Source organism: Chroicocephalus ridibundus, chromosome 21 (assembly GCF_963924245.1).
Source record: "Chroicocephalus ridibundus chromosome 21, bChrRid1.1, whole genome shotgun sequence".
NCBI classification, from domain to species: domain Eukaryota; kingdom Metazoa; phylum Chordata; class Aves; order Charadriiformes; family Laridae; genus Chroicocephalus; species Chroicocephalus ridibundus.
The window spans coordinates 3,501,103-3,516,814 of record NC_086304.1 but is presented as its reverse complement, the minus strand read 5'-3'; the positions used below and the strand labels follow the sequence as shown (position 1 = coordinate 3,516,814).

Below are 15,712 nucleotides of genomic sequence, written 5' to 3'. Positions count from 1 at the left end.
TCTCTGTTTTGGGGTAATGCAGCCTCTGCAAACCAATTGAACCAAACAATCCCCTTATCTCAGAGATCTGTAGAGGAGTGTTCTGCTTTTACAGACAGTGTTTATATAATGTCTACAGATTCCTTCATCAGGAAACTGCTTACACCATGCAGAGCTTCCCTGTGGCCTGATTTAATCTTTACAAGGAGCCAGTTGTGAGAGAACTGCCCAACCCTTTGATAATATTTTCAAGAAAGACCAGTGTGAAATACTAAATAGCCACTCCAAAGGTATTTTAATAGCTCATCCCTACTTCCCCTTCCTTTCCATCAGTTTTTACCAGAATTATTGTCATTCCATACACCATTAAAAAAATAAAAAGGTTATATTACATTATGCTATGATTCTATATAGCATGGAGAGGCAAAGAGAGAGTATTAGACAGTGCACAGCAGCAGAGGGAACTTCCCAGAGACACTCAAAGACAGAAAATTAGCTAGTGCTGAATGCCCAGTCTGAGATACAGGAAACTTGAATCCTCTTCCCTACTTTGTACTTTCATATCCAGCTTTCTAAGATCATAAAACTGCCTCAGCTGGGATCATAAATGCGCAAGAGCAAATGTCTTTTGCTAGCTTCGCTTCTCATTGCTGTGCAAAGCAAAGGAGCCTCCTGGCAGAATCCAAAGAAACAGGGAAGCAGAAATTGGAGCCTAGAGAAGGTCAGCAGAGCCACATGTCAACGAGCAACTTAGATGACCAGAAAAAAACTGCAACAAAGTAAAAAGAGAGAGTTCTCAATAAATAGGGAGCAGTGATCCAGCAGTGTTCAGCTGGAAGCAATAAAAAATTGCTTCAAGGTGAATAGAGCAATTAGCCAAGCAGTCCCTCAGCTGTTGCTTGCTGTTCCACTAACCCTATGTAGCAGAGTACTGCACAGCACCTCCCTGGAATTCCAGATCTGGGCTGTCGTGTAATATTTTAAGTACAAGTAAACGGGAAGGATTGAGTGTGCGATGAAGATAGAGCCAACTATGTCTCCCTGCAGACAGCTGAATGTTGCCTCTTCTGTCTGCCGCAGTAGGTGTGCTTGGTTAACTACTACTTTCTGGTAAGTGTCCTACTGTCTCCTGTTGTATTTCCTGCGTACGTGTGGCTGGGCATGAAAACAATAAGTCTCCCTTCTGTTCCTTGTATTGTTTCCTGTAATTTCTAGTGTTTCTGCAATTTTCTAGCAGTACAAATTAGTGCAGTGTGAGGTCTAAAGCAGGCACACAACATGGGAACACTCATTGCTGAGCAGACAGTGGATGGGTTAAGGTCTTCACTCCCCTCTTGCCACAGGGGTTAACTAGGATGGATGTACCTACACTCTGCACAGGAGGTTCTCTCAGTTCTGTTATTCCATAGAAACAGAGAGAAAGCAAAACCAGAAGGCTAAAATTATGATGCAGCGTGATTTATTTTAATGGGTGATAGAGGAAAGTTTAAAAGAGCAAAACATGATCCTCCAGAAAACGAGGAATCTGAAGCTTTTACAAACGAGGTTTCTTCTTTCAAGAAGGTTCATTTCAAGCAAGGTCTTCTTTTCTTCTTTCATAGCTGTAAGTTTGATGATGCAGTCCAGTTTTCATCCATTAACACAACTCTTGAGTGATATTAGGTGGTGGCAAGTGGGAGAAATCACAGTATACGAACTTTTCCATTATGCTTCTCGTACAATGTTATTAGGTTGAATGTAGAAGGAGTATTAATGCATTTGAAAATTTGGACCATGAGAAGAACAGAAGAACACATTTATAGCTAAGAAAGAAGAAGTACATAAACAGGTACAAGCACAAATGCAATGTGAAGTGTTAACAAGAATCAGCCTTTTTATGGCGGCATCTTAAAAGCCCATCTTACTCTTGAGTTTGGATCTTGCATTCAGTATCCTGACTGCTCTTGGTGCATGTATACTCCTGCTGGGTTTGGCAGGGCTCACACCTTCTAGAGCGATAACCACTGAACCTCTGAGAACAATAAGGGTAGGAGAACTTGCTTTCCAGTGATCCCCCATAAGCAAAAGAGCCTCTGTAGCCATAAGATCCCCCATAGCCAAGTGAGCTGCCAATGGCAGCTGGTGCTGAGGATCCCACTACGCTTTCCTGAGGGCAGGAGCTGAGAATTGGCCCGGGAAAAGTGATGACAACGGGGGGTGGGTAGACTATTGCCCTGGAGTCACCGCAGGATGTGACACAGGGCTCGTTCCAGGCATTGGCGATGGGTTGTGGGCAGGCCACCTCACAGGGTGTGGAGCACTGGTAGCTGCACAGCTGTCTGTAGGAGGACATCGTTCTGTGGTGGAAGTGGATCTGAAACAGAGAAAGACAGATTACGTGTAAAGCAATTCAATGGTAGGTCAGAGATTTATCTTCAGGCACTCAAGCATCTTTGATGAGGAAGCTACGCACTTGAGTAGCTTCCTGAACAGAGATGGTGTGGCTTTGTAGTTCCTGTCTCTCTCTTCCACCTTTTAGTCATACTGCTTGAGCTACATTTATCTTCTGTCCTCGCCGGACTCTCAGCTCTTCCTGACCTTCCTCTGTACATCAAGCAACTGACACTTTTGACACAATGTGCCAGGATATATCCCAACGGGCTACATCAGAAGCAATGCTCAATTCTGTTCTCTTGTAAAGGAGTACAAACATTTCTGTACTTTGAGGCCGATGGCCATCTCATCCAGACCCCTTTTTCTAGGACAGGATTTACAGGACCACCTGTTACGCAGGGCTTCAAAACTGAGCTTCACCTTCTACAAAAGTCAAGATAAGGCTGCAGCTCATTTCTATACCAGCTTTAGGAAGTAAAAGTTGTGAATCCTTGAAGCACTTAGCAAGGACTCCAGTATTCCCTCAAGAAGCTGAATAATGCGGTCCCAAGCTCTCTGCAGGATCAGTGAAGCTTTTACAGAAAGACCAGCCTTGCTAGTGCTGTGGCAGACACCTACATAGGATTCAGCTAGAGCTTTCATTAAAAGAGCATATGAAAAAGACACAAAGAATTAAAAACTTACTCGATTCTCAGAGGAGAAGTCAGGAGAAGCTGCTGAGAGAGATGTGAGCAGCGTGTGCTTTTATACTGCTGCCCAGATAGCCTGGAGGATCTGAGCCATCCTTTGCCCACAATGTTTGATTACATTCAAACCTGAAGCGATTACACGTAATGCCTCACAGTGTATAATCATTTTGCTCACTGTTTGCTGTTATTAGGCAATTCCCAGCTTCCCTCTACGCCTTACTACGTCATCCCTCTCTGAACTTGGTGATCACCTTCAGATTCACTGGAACTCCAAAAGAACGCACAGGCTTCACCCTTCTGCAGCAATGAGAGGTAGTTCAGTTAAGATAAAACCATCTCATTAACAACTGTATTATATTTTATTTCTTTTCTATTTTAAAATCCACTTGGAGATGGGGGACAGACAGTAAAGCCTAACCTCGAAGCTCCAGGGTGCAAGTCTACTTATTTTGCCTTTTCAAGCCCCCAATTCAGCTGCTCAGTCAGGGTCTGATGTGCTGGCACACACAAGCCAGCAAATCTGTGCAGTTCACTGTAAAGCAGAAAACAAGCATTTAGTTAACGTATAGTAGAAATGCTGCTGCCTGTAAACTGCACTGCAGACCTGTGTGCATTTCTTGTACAGATCTTACCCCAACAGCCCGAGCAAAGAGCAATTTATGGCCTGAAGAGAGGTTTTGCTCAGACTCTAAGAACTGCAGTTTATTCCCCTCCTTCATTTCTACCACCCACCCACTCCCCATCTTTGCTTTACAGTTAACTCTGTGTGTACTCTGGAACACTTATTTCCAAATGTAGGTGCCAGACCCTCATCTGCTCCAAACTGAATCTGACCCCACCGAATTTAGCTGGTCTCAGCTTATATTATGCTCTCTCTAATGATTTCAGCGATGTTTCCCTAAAACACTCCGACTCTGTAACATTGTATCTAGCTGTCTCTCCAGTGCATGCCTTTGCTTCAAGACTCAGTATTTCCCAGAACTGTATTTTGAACTGGTATTTCAGAACTATATATAAAATATTTTTTGTATCTGTATTCTTGGTCATAGGCAGCCTTGTTTTCAGAAGCCAGTGGCACAGAGCACTTTTCAGGAAGGAATCAGAATTTGTTCAAGATGTCTCAAACTGAGTGAGAAAATCAGTGGTCGTTCTACAAGATAAGTTTAAAAAGAATCTCAGTGATCCTGAGAAACCAATAAATGCTTTAGCCCTCAACTTTCCCTATGACCCATACAGTACAGGAGACACATACAGAGAGGGGAAACTCAAACTTTTTTTTTTTTTATTTATTATCACAGCCCTCTAATAGGATTCTCCAGGGCAAGACTTGAAGTAGCAGTGACCTGACGGTCATCAGGGCTCAACTCCTTGATCAACACAGCAGTAGGGCAGATTGACAGTGGGCAGTTATCGGGGGTGGGGGAGGGTGGGAGGAGCGGTGGCAGCGCACAAAGGATTCAGCTCCCAGACTCTCGGCAAGTAATGAATTACAGCAATAAATTCCGTTGGGCATTATTGTGGCATCGTGGACCATGAAGCCAGGTGCCTAACATTACTTAGGATAGAGAAGGATGTAAAAGTCAAACAATCACAAAAAAGGAGCTTTATTCATTCCCACACAAAACCAACGAAGGGAGTGGATTGATACCAGGAAGGATCTGGTCATTGAAGTTCGGAAAGGAAATGAACCATGAGATGTAACATTGCATAACAACATGATGAAGTAGGGAACAGCAGAGTAATTAGGATAAGTCAGAAATTTTTTTGCATCATCAAGATGGGCTGAATATGCAACAAATGTCAGTTGATACAGCAGCAGATCCTCATGAGCAAGGTTGTTTCATACACATAAGGAATTTAAGAAAGTGGAAAATAGTCCTCAATTGTAAAATCTTTTCTGGACACTCCTTCCTCTTGTTGTATGATCCCTGCTAAATTGGCTAAGATTAAATTTATTCAATAGTTTCACAAGTATTGAAATGCAGATAAAAGAGCGTCTTTAATTATTGATTGTATATTCTGCCAAAACCGTGATTCTTGTAAGAGTTTGCCATGAGTCTCTCCCCAGGGAAGCCTTTTCTGCCTTTTCAACTTGCAACAGTCTGTGAAAATGTGTTTATAAATTATTAGGCAGGGACTTCTAGGACAGAATAAGATTGCTTAGGGTACCCTGTTGCTCTTGTTTTCACATTGGTTAATCTTTATACATAATCTTGAAATAGTTTCATCATTCCTGAACGTGAAAACATTTTGCTGTAGGTCGCCTTAGTTTCGTATGTTCAGCTTTGGCAGAAGGTTGGGATGATCCTCAGCAGACTTTACCAGCTGGCTGACAACTTGCACAACCTCTGATTTTTCTCCATATAGGGAAGGAAGGATTTCCAGATGGCCGTTTTACAGTGTAACATCACCAGAATTTTTGTTTAAGCTTTTACTTTAAAAAAAAAAAAAAATCCATACACTGGTCAGAAGAATGAAAGGCAATTCAGGGGTGTTAGGTGGGAACAGGAGGTATGGTGGTAACCATTTAGGGTCTGTCTGGGGGGGAAAAGAGAACGTCAGAGACATCAGAGATGAGATGTCTGACCCATGCCGTAGACCTGCAACAGCTCCACTTGCAAATCTTTAGCTGACACTGCCGAATGAACAAGGAAAACTGTATCAAAATGTGCATCTAGGCATTATTTCTCCAGAGGTTTCATGGAAAGATGGCTAAGGATTACACAACAGGAAATATTATTGCCATCTTCAAAGCGCCAGGGTGGCTCAGCTGCACTGAGTAAATCCAAGTGGGTCCGGTCCCTGCCCTCTGCTGGGTTTTGTGGACTGGTGGAGGAAAACAGATATCCCTGCACAAATATCACACCTTCTCTGTTTATTTTTCTTCATCCCAATGTGTTTATTATCTCTTTTGGTGATTTCATCAAAACATTTGGAGGAAATGCAGGGTAGAAAAATAAAGAGCGAAGAATGAAACAAAAACAGAATGAGCACAAGGCAGGGAACAGATTTTGCGTGGTCTGCTTTGCTCTTTTCTTACTTCTGGCTTCACCTGAAAGAATTTCTTGCTCTCTTAAGTGATCTTGTGGACTTAATGGTGACAGATCATCTCCTCTGATGCCTCATGCATGCAATGCTTGGCTGCATCAGTAGCTTCTCCTTGCCCTTTGTGACCCTTCTGTAAAATCATATGTCCTGCTATTTTTCCTTCCATGTTAACTTTTTGGTTTTTTCTTCTGTATGGAGATGGGTTTTCTACCTTTCCTCTGGCCTGGGAGGGCAGGACGTGTTCCTGAGTGTAAAACCCACACACATTCTAACCGTACGGATGGCAGGAATAGGCAGACCTGTGTTTTCCTTCCCAGCTCTTCCTCTGAATCAGAGACTGATGGGAAGACAAACACTGTGCCCTGATGTCTCAATCACCTTCCCCGTAACAACCACCTGGACCACAGAAGTGTTGAGAAAAAGCTGTCTTTTAAAGCATGTGCTGCATTCCTAACCAGGTAGTCTCATTCCTAACTGCGTTGTCTCCAGCTGGGGGATGCCACGCCTGCACCCGCCTGGCAGCTGGCTCGGTATGGGGTGAGGCGCCCATGGGACTGGGCGCAGACCACTTCGCAGTGGGACTCCCTCTGTGGCTGGTGTCCAAAAGACAGACAGATGTGCATCCCACTCGCCTGTTTTGCTATCCATCACTATGATGTGTATGTCCTGGGATAGTGCCCTGGGTGCCTTTGGACCTCTGTACTCCAGGACTCATAGGAGGTAGACAAACATCACCTGTGGGATAGGAAGTAGAAGGAAAAATTATAGAATCATAGAATTGCCTAGGTTGGAAGGGACCTTTCAGATCATCTAGTCCAACCATCAGTAGGTCTGACCAACTTCTGTTTGAGAGAGGTGCGGGAATTCTACCACTGTATCCACGATCTGTGCAGTGCACTATGCTCGGCATCACTGTATTTGGTTTCCAAGGCCATATTGGGCGCTGACTCCCTACAACAAGGCATCGGCCCACTACAGCTTGTGACTTTCTTGGCTGATAAGATGGCAACAATGTGTTTAGTTAAGCCCGGCTCTTCCAGGAGTTCGATGCCCTTCAGCAAGTGGAAAACTTGGCATTTTCAAGACTGCACAAGTCAGACCAACAGGGACTTTGACTGTCACTTTGGGAGAGGAAGAAGTCAGTAATCCTCATCTGGCCTACTGGCTCAGCATGCATTTTTTCCTCTTTTCAGGGGAAAATGCCTCTCTGAGCTTGCGGCAAGGAGTGAGTAGAGATCCTTTTGCTGTACACTGAATCCTGAAGTATGCCCACGCCTTCCAGGCTCCCCTTGCCCTGGTATTTTTAGTAGCTGTGCCTGACCCTCATTACCTTTCCTTTCCAGGTCCTCCTGGGAGAAATGGAATGGTGGCTTGGATGTAATTGTTGCCAGGAGGGCTAAGGAAGGGCTCCACAGGTGCCTTACTTTTGAGGTCTTGAGGCTCATCATGCTCACAGGGACAGTAGAATTTACACCACTAGAATGCAGGAAACAGGAGGCCAGGGTAATGTTCACCACGTATGTGCCTGTATCAGATTTGCTTTTGGATCCCAAGACACAGCAAAAAAATAGAACTTGCATAACATCCACGGCTATGAAACATTTAGGATCTCTATCAAGGTCTGGGATTTCCTTTTAACACTTTCATTAGTGCAAGAGACTAGTCATTGAGGATTATTTTAACATCAGTGGGCAACAGAAACCCTACAAATAAAAGCAGAAAACACGATATTGTGATGCTGAAAGGATTTTATTGGAACTGACAAATGGGTTTTTTCAGACCACAGCAATACTGCAGGGACCAATACAGAGGAATTAAGTTAAATTTACAGAAAAGCAAACTAAAAAGGGGTTGAGCACTGTGCCAGAACATTGTGAGCTAGGATCTGATACAAATGGAAAACAGAGTGCCTGGGCTTGTTTCTCGAGCTGGACGAGCGTGCACAGCTCCTGAGGCCTCCCATTGCACCTTGGAAAGCCATGCTCCTCACTCACAGGTTGCGACTTTGTTCTTGTTCCTTCTGGGTCTGGCCACCCAGGGAAACCCCACAGGGCTTAGTGGGGCGGTATATCTTGCAGCTGCGGGAATAGCAGGAGTAGGAGTACCTGCCACCCTCAGGTGCCCCGGACCCGAAGGAGTTCTGGCCTTCCAAGGCACCCCCATAGCCAAAGGAGCTGCCTATCTCCAGTGGGGCTGAGGAGCCCACAATGCTCTCCTGAGGGCAGGTACTGAGGGTGGGGCCTGGGAAGGTGATGACCACAGGTGGTGGGTAGACCACGGCACGGGAGTCTCCACAGGAGGTGACGCAGGGCTGGCTGCAGGCATTGGCATATGGCTGTGGGCAGGTCACCTCACAGGGTGAGTAGCTGCCGTAGTTGCAGACTTGCTTGTAGGAACTCATCTTTCTGGCTGGAAGTAAGTCTGAAACACACAGGGTGGGAAGAGCAGGGGTCAGGGGTGATAATTCAGGTGCCTTTGAGAAGGGGAGACCTCATTTATTCAAACCAGTGACAGTGAAAGTATGCATTCAGATGGCGAATGCCACAGGTAAATCTGGTTAGAACTAAGGGTGAGAAAGATAAAATGCATTTTACTCTATTTTCTATTATTCCATTTCAAATCTTGAAATAGTTCTTACTCCTGAGAAATTCAGATACAGAGTGTTGTAAATTGAACTGCTATGCAAGCTCAACCCCCCCCCACCTCCCCAAAGAGCACGACTTACTTGGTTGAAGAGAGGAAGAGCAATGCGACTCCAAGAGAAGCAGTTGGAGGACTCTGGGCTGAAGGTGCTTTTATACAGTTCCTCAGTTTGCCCTGGGGGAAGTGAACCATTGTTGTCCTCATTTGTACTCATTGTCCCTCAAATACACTTTTTTGCATATGTCACTCAATCAAGGTGGTTGTGATGCATATTATTTCTCCTAAGAAACTCCACTTCAGCTGTTTTTATGTCTATGTCATAGTCCTTAGACTTCCTGCATGTCAAACCAAGGGGTCAATTTCCATCTTTGTTATAACTCTGTTGACTTTATTGGAGACAGAGGGAGATCAAGATTTACTTTGCTATAAATCTGCAAATTAATTTTTCAAATTATGTTGCTGTCTTATAACTAACATCTCTTTATGAGTTGGCCATATATTGGTGTTTGCTTGTTTTTCATAGTGTTATAAATACTAAGTCAGAGCTGGAGACAGACATCTCAGACCTTTGTCCAAAGCCACAGCAGTCTCTTTGGACCTTCTATCACTATTTCAGTTTAAGTTTTTAGCTTTTTCTAGCAATTAATTTATAGAGAAAGAAAACTTAAATTTTGGAAGCAGTAATTGTAAATCCTTCTTTTTAAATTCAATGTCCATTTTTAGCATTGGACTGTTAGCTACAAATTGCCACTGGGGGAAATATTTTTGCAATACCCAGAACTGAGTGCTGCAAAACAGGGTATTGCATTGTGCCCTGTTTAATGACAGGTCTTAACTTTTACAGATGAAACATACGAATTAATATACAGCTCTCCACTAATGTAACTGGGCTTAGAACCAAAACAGAAGCATCTTTGTGATCATCAGCCTTGATTTAGGGAATATATTCTTTATTAATCCTAAAGATTTCATACATCAGCATGCATTGATTACCGCATTTTGAAAGAAGTGCAGAAATTATATGATTAAATCTCAGCAACCTGTGTTAGCCACCATGTCCCTGTCCAATTTTTTTTTTTCCTGTACTGAGACATGCCGGAAAGTCTGTGTCAGTTATGTTCAAGGGTTTGCACAGCCTTAATTTCCTGTAAATGAGCTGTTCTTCTGTGTAGACAGGAATTTTTCTTCCTATTATGTCTTGGAGATGCGTATTTAGCTTGTCAGTGCCTTGGAGCTGGACAATCTCCTATTTTGTTTCTTACAGTTCTCCAAACAATGGTCCTTGACTCAGTGTCACAGTGCAGGAGATGAAAGAATGAGGACTTGGTGTGCTGAGTGCTCCTCCCAGCTCTCCCACTGAATCAACAAGCGTGTTCTTTACCCTCAGTCTTTTAATAATCCCATCAAGAAATCAACAATAAAAATTACCCAATTCATTTGGGTGTTGTACAGATGAGTGGTTGTGTACAAAACAGTGAAAAAACAAGGATTTTGCATTCTTTTGAGGCATAAAAAGAAAAAACTAAGATTGAGAAATAAGGATGGGAGTATTAAATGGGCAGTAACTAAACAGGCGTGATCACAAAGCAAATGTGATTTCCGGGGAAGGAATTAAAAAGATCTCCACAGACTGAGTGCATTTCTGGAGTCTGAGGAGGAAGATGACTATTGAGTGAGGATGAAGAAAAGAAGGTAATGATTGAGAAGTGCCTGGTTTGGCAAAAAAGTAATTAACACAGGTCAGGCACCATCTGGTCATTTTCATTGAAGAAGGATGACTGGTCACTCCCAGCTCAGGAGACCTCTGCCTGGTGTAGATCTGCCCTCCTAAAGATGCTGAGCCTGCACAGCATGTGCTAGAAATCAGAAATAGAGATTTATTGTTCCCCGTACCCCACTGCTCTGCCACCCCACTGTGCTCACTCTGGCAGCTGGAGTTGCCACTTGGCCCCTCGTGTTCCTCAGACCTTCAAGTGACCCTGGCAGCATGGGTGTGAATTATACAGGGTGTGTCTTAAAAACTAGCAGATGGCCACTTTTCACAGTTGTTTCCATAGGGTAGTATCCAACTTGTAAACACAGAAAGAAAAAAAAATGTAGATGTCCAGATTATAGACATCCTTCATGGTCCCTCATTCTTCCACCATCCCTTTGAGAGTATGCCCTAACTCAGATGACCATTAATGTTGCTTTGGCAACCTTCAGTTTTATCTGTGTGGCGCTTTAAGGATTTAATTCACAAGACTTAGGGAGTCCAGTGTGAGGATTCCCCACTGCTGCCTTCCAGGTCTGACAGATCCTGGGGGTTCGGGGTTTTGACCATTAAACTAATTTCATTTGAACTGATCTCATGGATCACTGCATACTTTGGGTGCGCACCACAGCCAAATTCTCATCTAATTTCTTCTGCCTCCAAACTAAACTGTCCCTTTTGCAGTTTTGTGCTATATTAAGCATTTTTCCCGCCAGCAGGTAAAATATTGCTCTGCGACACCCAGACAAAGTGGGAAATTTCTACTGATGATATCTAGAAGAGATGATTAAGACAGAGGCCACATAATTTACCAAACATCTCTTGGCAATTAAGTGAGCCTCTGGGAGGAGATCTTGGGCATGTCTTGTACTTGTTAGTGTTATTATTTGTAATTATAATTCTATTATCTCTTAGCTTATGTAAACGAGGTTGGCGCCCAGATACCATGAAAATAGAGAGCTCAGACAGTCACCACTGTCAGGAACCAATAAACAAAACCAAGTAGTTTTAGGTATGGTGAAAGGAAGAATTACTCTCCCCACTGGAGAGAGCATCCAGTGCAGAGGGCAGATTGTCCTCACCCCAATGCGCGCAGGACAAGGAGGGTGTCTAAAAGTCTAAAAACCTCTTTTTTGGCAAAGGTTAAATTGGAAATCTGCTCCAGACCACTGTGCCTTAACTGGGACATCTTTACTTTGCATTGGGTCTAGACTTGATGCTGTTTTCTGTTTTCCATGTTGTAGTTTCTTAACCTACATAAGTAACCATATGTAGGTTGAGAAGCAAGACCCAGGGAAATGTGCCTTTTTATAATAAAAAGCAAAGAAATCAGAGCATTCCCATCATGCCTGATAAATCCCCAGGAGCGTGGATTACAGCTCACCGTAGGAGAGGGACACGGTTAAATGACTTTTGCTGTCAAAAGGGAGTCATCATGTGTAACCTAATTCAACCCTCCAATTACTAAATGCTATAAGCAATATTTTTGACACGTAAATCCTTTAAGATCATCCCATTTAAACGTGATCTGTGGTCTGTTACATCAGGTGAGGAGCTGGGTATAATATTCCCCGTTGTAAATTTATTTATTACAAACTCCTGTACTCAGCTAGAGCAGGGTCCACTGTCATGAAAAGCCCAACGTGGTATTTTGGAAAAAAGGAGCTGATAAAAGTAGTACATTTTGGAGTAGCTTGTGCAGGAGACTGATTCCTTCCTAGCATTTCTAAGCAAGAATTTCCTTCCCCCTTTTTCATCTTGTTTTTAACTAGGGTAATATATAATAATATTCACCAGGAATGAAGTGGGATAAGGAGACTTCTGTAGCATGTCAGTCCCATTTCCCCTCCTTCCACCACCTCACCTTCAAAACAGGCTGTAGAAAATCCCTGTTAACATCAGAAAGGCCATTATGTCGCAGAGGTGCTCCTCTGTAGCTTTGAACAGGATGATCACTGTAACTGAAGCACCCAAGGGCTGCGGTATATAGGTTATTTTTTTTTTTCACCTACTGAGGTAAAAAGCAAGCAGAATGGTATCTTTGTAAAAAGGTCTCCAAGTTTTATCTCCCTTTGCTACTAAAAGGTTTGAAAACCTTTACAGCAAGCATGACAAAATCAATATATTATTTCCAAAAATAAGTTTGCTTTGTCAAATCAGCAATCCTCTGTTGTACTGCTCTGAGTTATGTGCTTTGAAACTTGGACAAGTGGAAGAAGGAAGTTAATTTCTGCAATGAGTAGAAAGAAACTAAGGGTGAATACCATCCCTATTTTGAGATGAAAGATTTCTTTAGACTGCAGCATGGATGTGGTATCATTCAACTAATAATTGCTTAACAGCAAGCAATATGCAAAGATTCCTCCACCCGTTGACGTGACAAATACAGGAAAGTTTGTTTTGTAAGGAGGAAGGGCTGCATGCCCGAAGCATGGCTCAGCCCCTCGACCTGCTCTCAGGAACCCTATAAAAGCGCTTGGAGCACAGAGCTCTTCAGACCATTCTTCTTGGCTTCTCCTTGGTGGTGAACTGAGTAAGTCTGACCTCAATTAAATCTATTCTATGAGTTTAAAAGCTACTTTGATAAGACCTTTAATGTACTTATGTCTCAGCACTTAATATGTCTTTGCTTGTTGTTGGAAGAATGTTACTTTCATAAAAAAAAGATTCTCTAACTTCTTTCAGCTTGGCAGCTTTGGAGGGTATGGAGGGTATGGTGTGGATATGGAGAGTATGGGGCTTCAAAAGCTGCTTGCATGTTTCACAGAAGGAATGCTTTATTATATTAGCTATGCTTGGGATTGCTTTGCAAATGAAGATAGGAGTTTTAAGAACAGTTTTAAATAAATGTTTCTAGGTTAATCCTCACCTATCCTTAATGAGGCTTTGCTGAATTCTATCAGGTTCTCAAATCTTCATTATTTCTGCATAAGAATTGCAATCACACTTTATACTTAGCTGTGGAAGAGTAACTTTCTGAATATTGTATGGTTTGAATAAATGAGGGCTCTGCTTTGCAAAGGCACCTGCACTGTCAATCCTGACCCCTGCTCTCCCCACCCTGTGTGTTTCAGACTTACTTCCAGCCAGAAAGATGAGTTCCTACAAGCAAGTCTGCAACTACGGCAGCTACTCACCCTGTGAGGTGACCTGCCCACAGCCATATGCCAACGCCTGCAGCCAGCCCTGCGTCACCTCCTGTGGAGACTCCCGTGCCGTGGTCTACCCACCACCTGTGGCCATCGTCTTCCCAGGCCCCATCCTCAGCTCTTGCCCTCAGGAGAGCATCGTGGGCTCCTCAGCCCCACTGGAGATAGGCAGCTCCTTTGGCTATGGGGGTGCCTTGGAAGGCCAGAACTCCTTTGGGTCCAGTGCCTCCCTGGGTGGCAGGTACTCCTACCCCTGCTATTCCCGCAAGTACACGACTTACAGCCGTGGGAGCTGTGGGCCCTGCTGAGACCTGCGGGGAGCTGGACACAGCAGGGACTTGAGCGAAATCTCAGTCCACGAGTGAGCAGTGAGACTTGGCTTTCAGAGGGGCAGTGTACCAGGCTGCAGTGGGGGGTCCTTAGGGGCTAGGCACTCTCAGCCACCCTGAGAAACAAGCAGAAACACTTGATTTCCCTTCCTGTTGGATTAGGTATTAACAAGACCCCAACTCTGTGTTTGAGGGGCTGTTTATGTAAGAAATATAGAAAAGGCTTTAGTTTAAATTCAAGTGTTCTAAGCATCAGTGCAAATTAGATTCTGTATGTTCTAGCCTTTCTTCATATATGGACTGATTTTTCATGGCTTTTGAGATATATACGCTGCAAATGCAACGAAGACAAAAGATCATCTTACAAACTGCAGCCCTCAAAGATGACAACCACATCCACCCCCAGCAAACCCTGCAAATGTATTCTGTACTCTCTGGATTGTCATGTTCTGCTGCTATGAAGCCCTCTCTTGTTTCAATTAAAGTTTCTATTGCATCACAACATTTGCCTTCTGCTTTCCTTTTCTCCTCAGCTTAAAACTGTTGGACAATGATGCTAAAATGATGCCTCATTTGAGACCCAGGGTCCCCTAGGTGTTAATCAACAGCAAAGGACAAGATGTCCTGGGCTTTATGTGCATTGTCCACTTATTCGCAGGATGTGGACGTCCCTAAAATCTTTTGTAACGATTAGTGGTGAAAGTGGTGGGATTAAACAGTCACGCTGGACTGTGGATCAGAGGTTATCTTCATCCTCCCACTAGCTTGTGAAGAGAAAGGAGTTGCCCTAAATATCTTCACTACGTTTTAAAAGCACATTTGCTGCTTAAGGTCTTCTGCTAATTACAAATGCCAGTATTAGGAATAGATTTCTATCCTGGGAAAGCCCTGGTTCAGCTTCTGCATGGAGCTGGACCCCAACAGTGCAGAGGAGATGGTGTGCAGTTTGATTTCCTCTGGTTATTATGAGCATTCTCTTTTTGCTAAAATGGAAGGGTCAAACCTCTTATTTCCAAAGGAACTGAGTACTTGTGGAAGAAAACTGCCTTTTGTTGACTACTTGAAAATTATTGCATCATCTGGAAGAGAAACCAGGGAGCTCAGAAGGAAGAGAAGTCTTTTTGTTGAAACAGAAGTAAGTGGATAACAGGTGGAAAGAACACCAGGTCAGTGCTACGTAATATGGCTTTTAATTGACATGAGAAGCAGAGTTACTAACAGTTGCAATAACACAGGCAGTAAAGACAAGCACTTCAGGACCCTTTATATCACAAAAGTTGTCATATCAAGTCATGCATTTGGTATAAGAATTTCTGCTTTCCTTATTATAGCTGGATAATTTCAGTTATATGTCCTATTTTGATCCCTTTACGATATATTCCTTTTAAAGCAGACTATACTAACACAAATGACATTTCCATTATTCTTCTACTGGAGTGTCATGGAAGGCCACAAAACAATGTATAAATTCCTACAACATATTAAACTGAGCATTGTTTAACTTCGAGGGCATTGAGGACACCTCAATACTTGCGGCGCACAGATCTCTTTTTGCAACTGAACATCCAGCCCTTCCCCAGGAACAGTGCGATAAATGCATAGGTGTGAAGGTATAAACAGAAGATGCCAAAAGCCCAAAGTGTGAAATGGAAAACATGCTTATAGGTTGAGCTGGTTGTATTTTAATAGTAAATAGCTAATTTGCTCCAAGATGCAGCTTTAAGACAATGAAAATTTTCAGCTAAAGTA

The 15,712-nt window shown here is 43.2% G+C and overlaps 1 protein-coding gene across 1 annotated transcript; it reads left to right on the top strand.

The window, feature by feature from the left end:
- Positions 1 to 12,961: 12,961 nt before the first annotated feature.
- On the top strand, positions 12,962 to 13,942 carry LOC134526116 (feather keratin 4-like). The gene is made up of 2 exons (XM_063357619.1): positions 12,962 to 13,018; positions 13,560 to 13,942. Exon 2 carries the CDS (start codon positions 13,580 to 13,582, stop codon positions 13,940 to 13,942), a length of 363 nt encoding a protein of 120 aa, XP_063213689.1. The 5' UTR covers positions 12,962 to 13,018; positions 13,560 to 13,579.
- The last annotated feature ends 1,770 nt before the right edge of the window (positions 13,943 to 15,712 follow it).

Excerpts from the sequence above, each read along its gene's own strand:
- LOC134526116 (XM_063357619.1), top strand. The coding sequence starts at position 13,580 with ATGAGTTCCTACAAGCAAGTCTGCAACTACGGCAGCTACTCACCCTGT.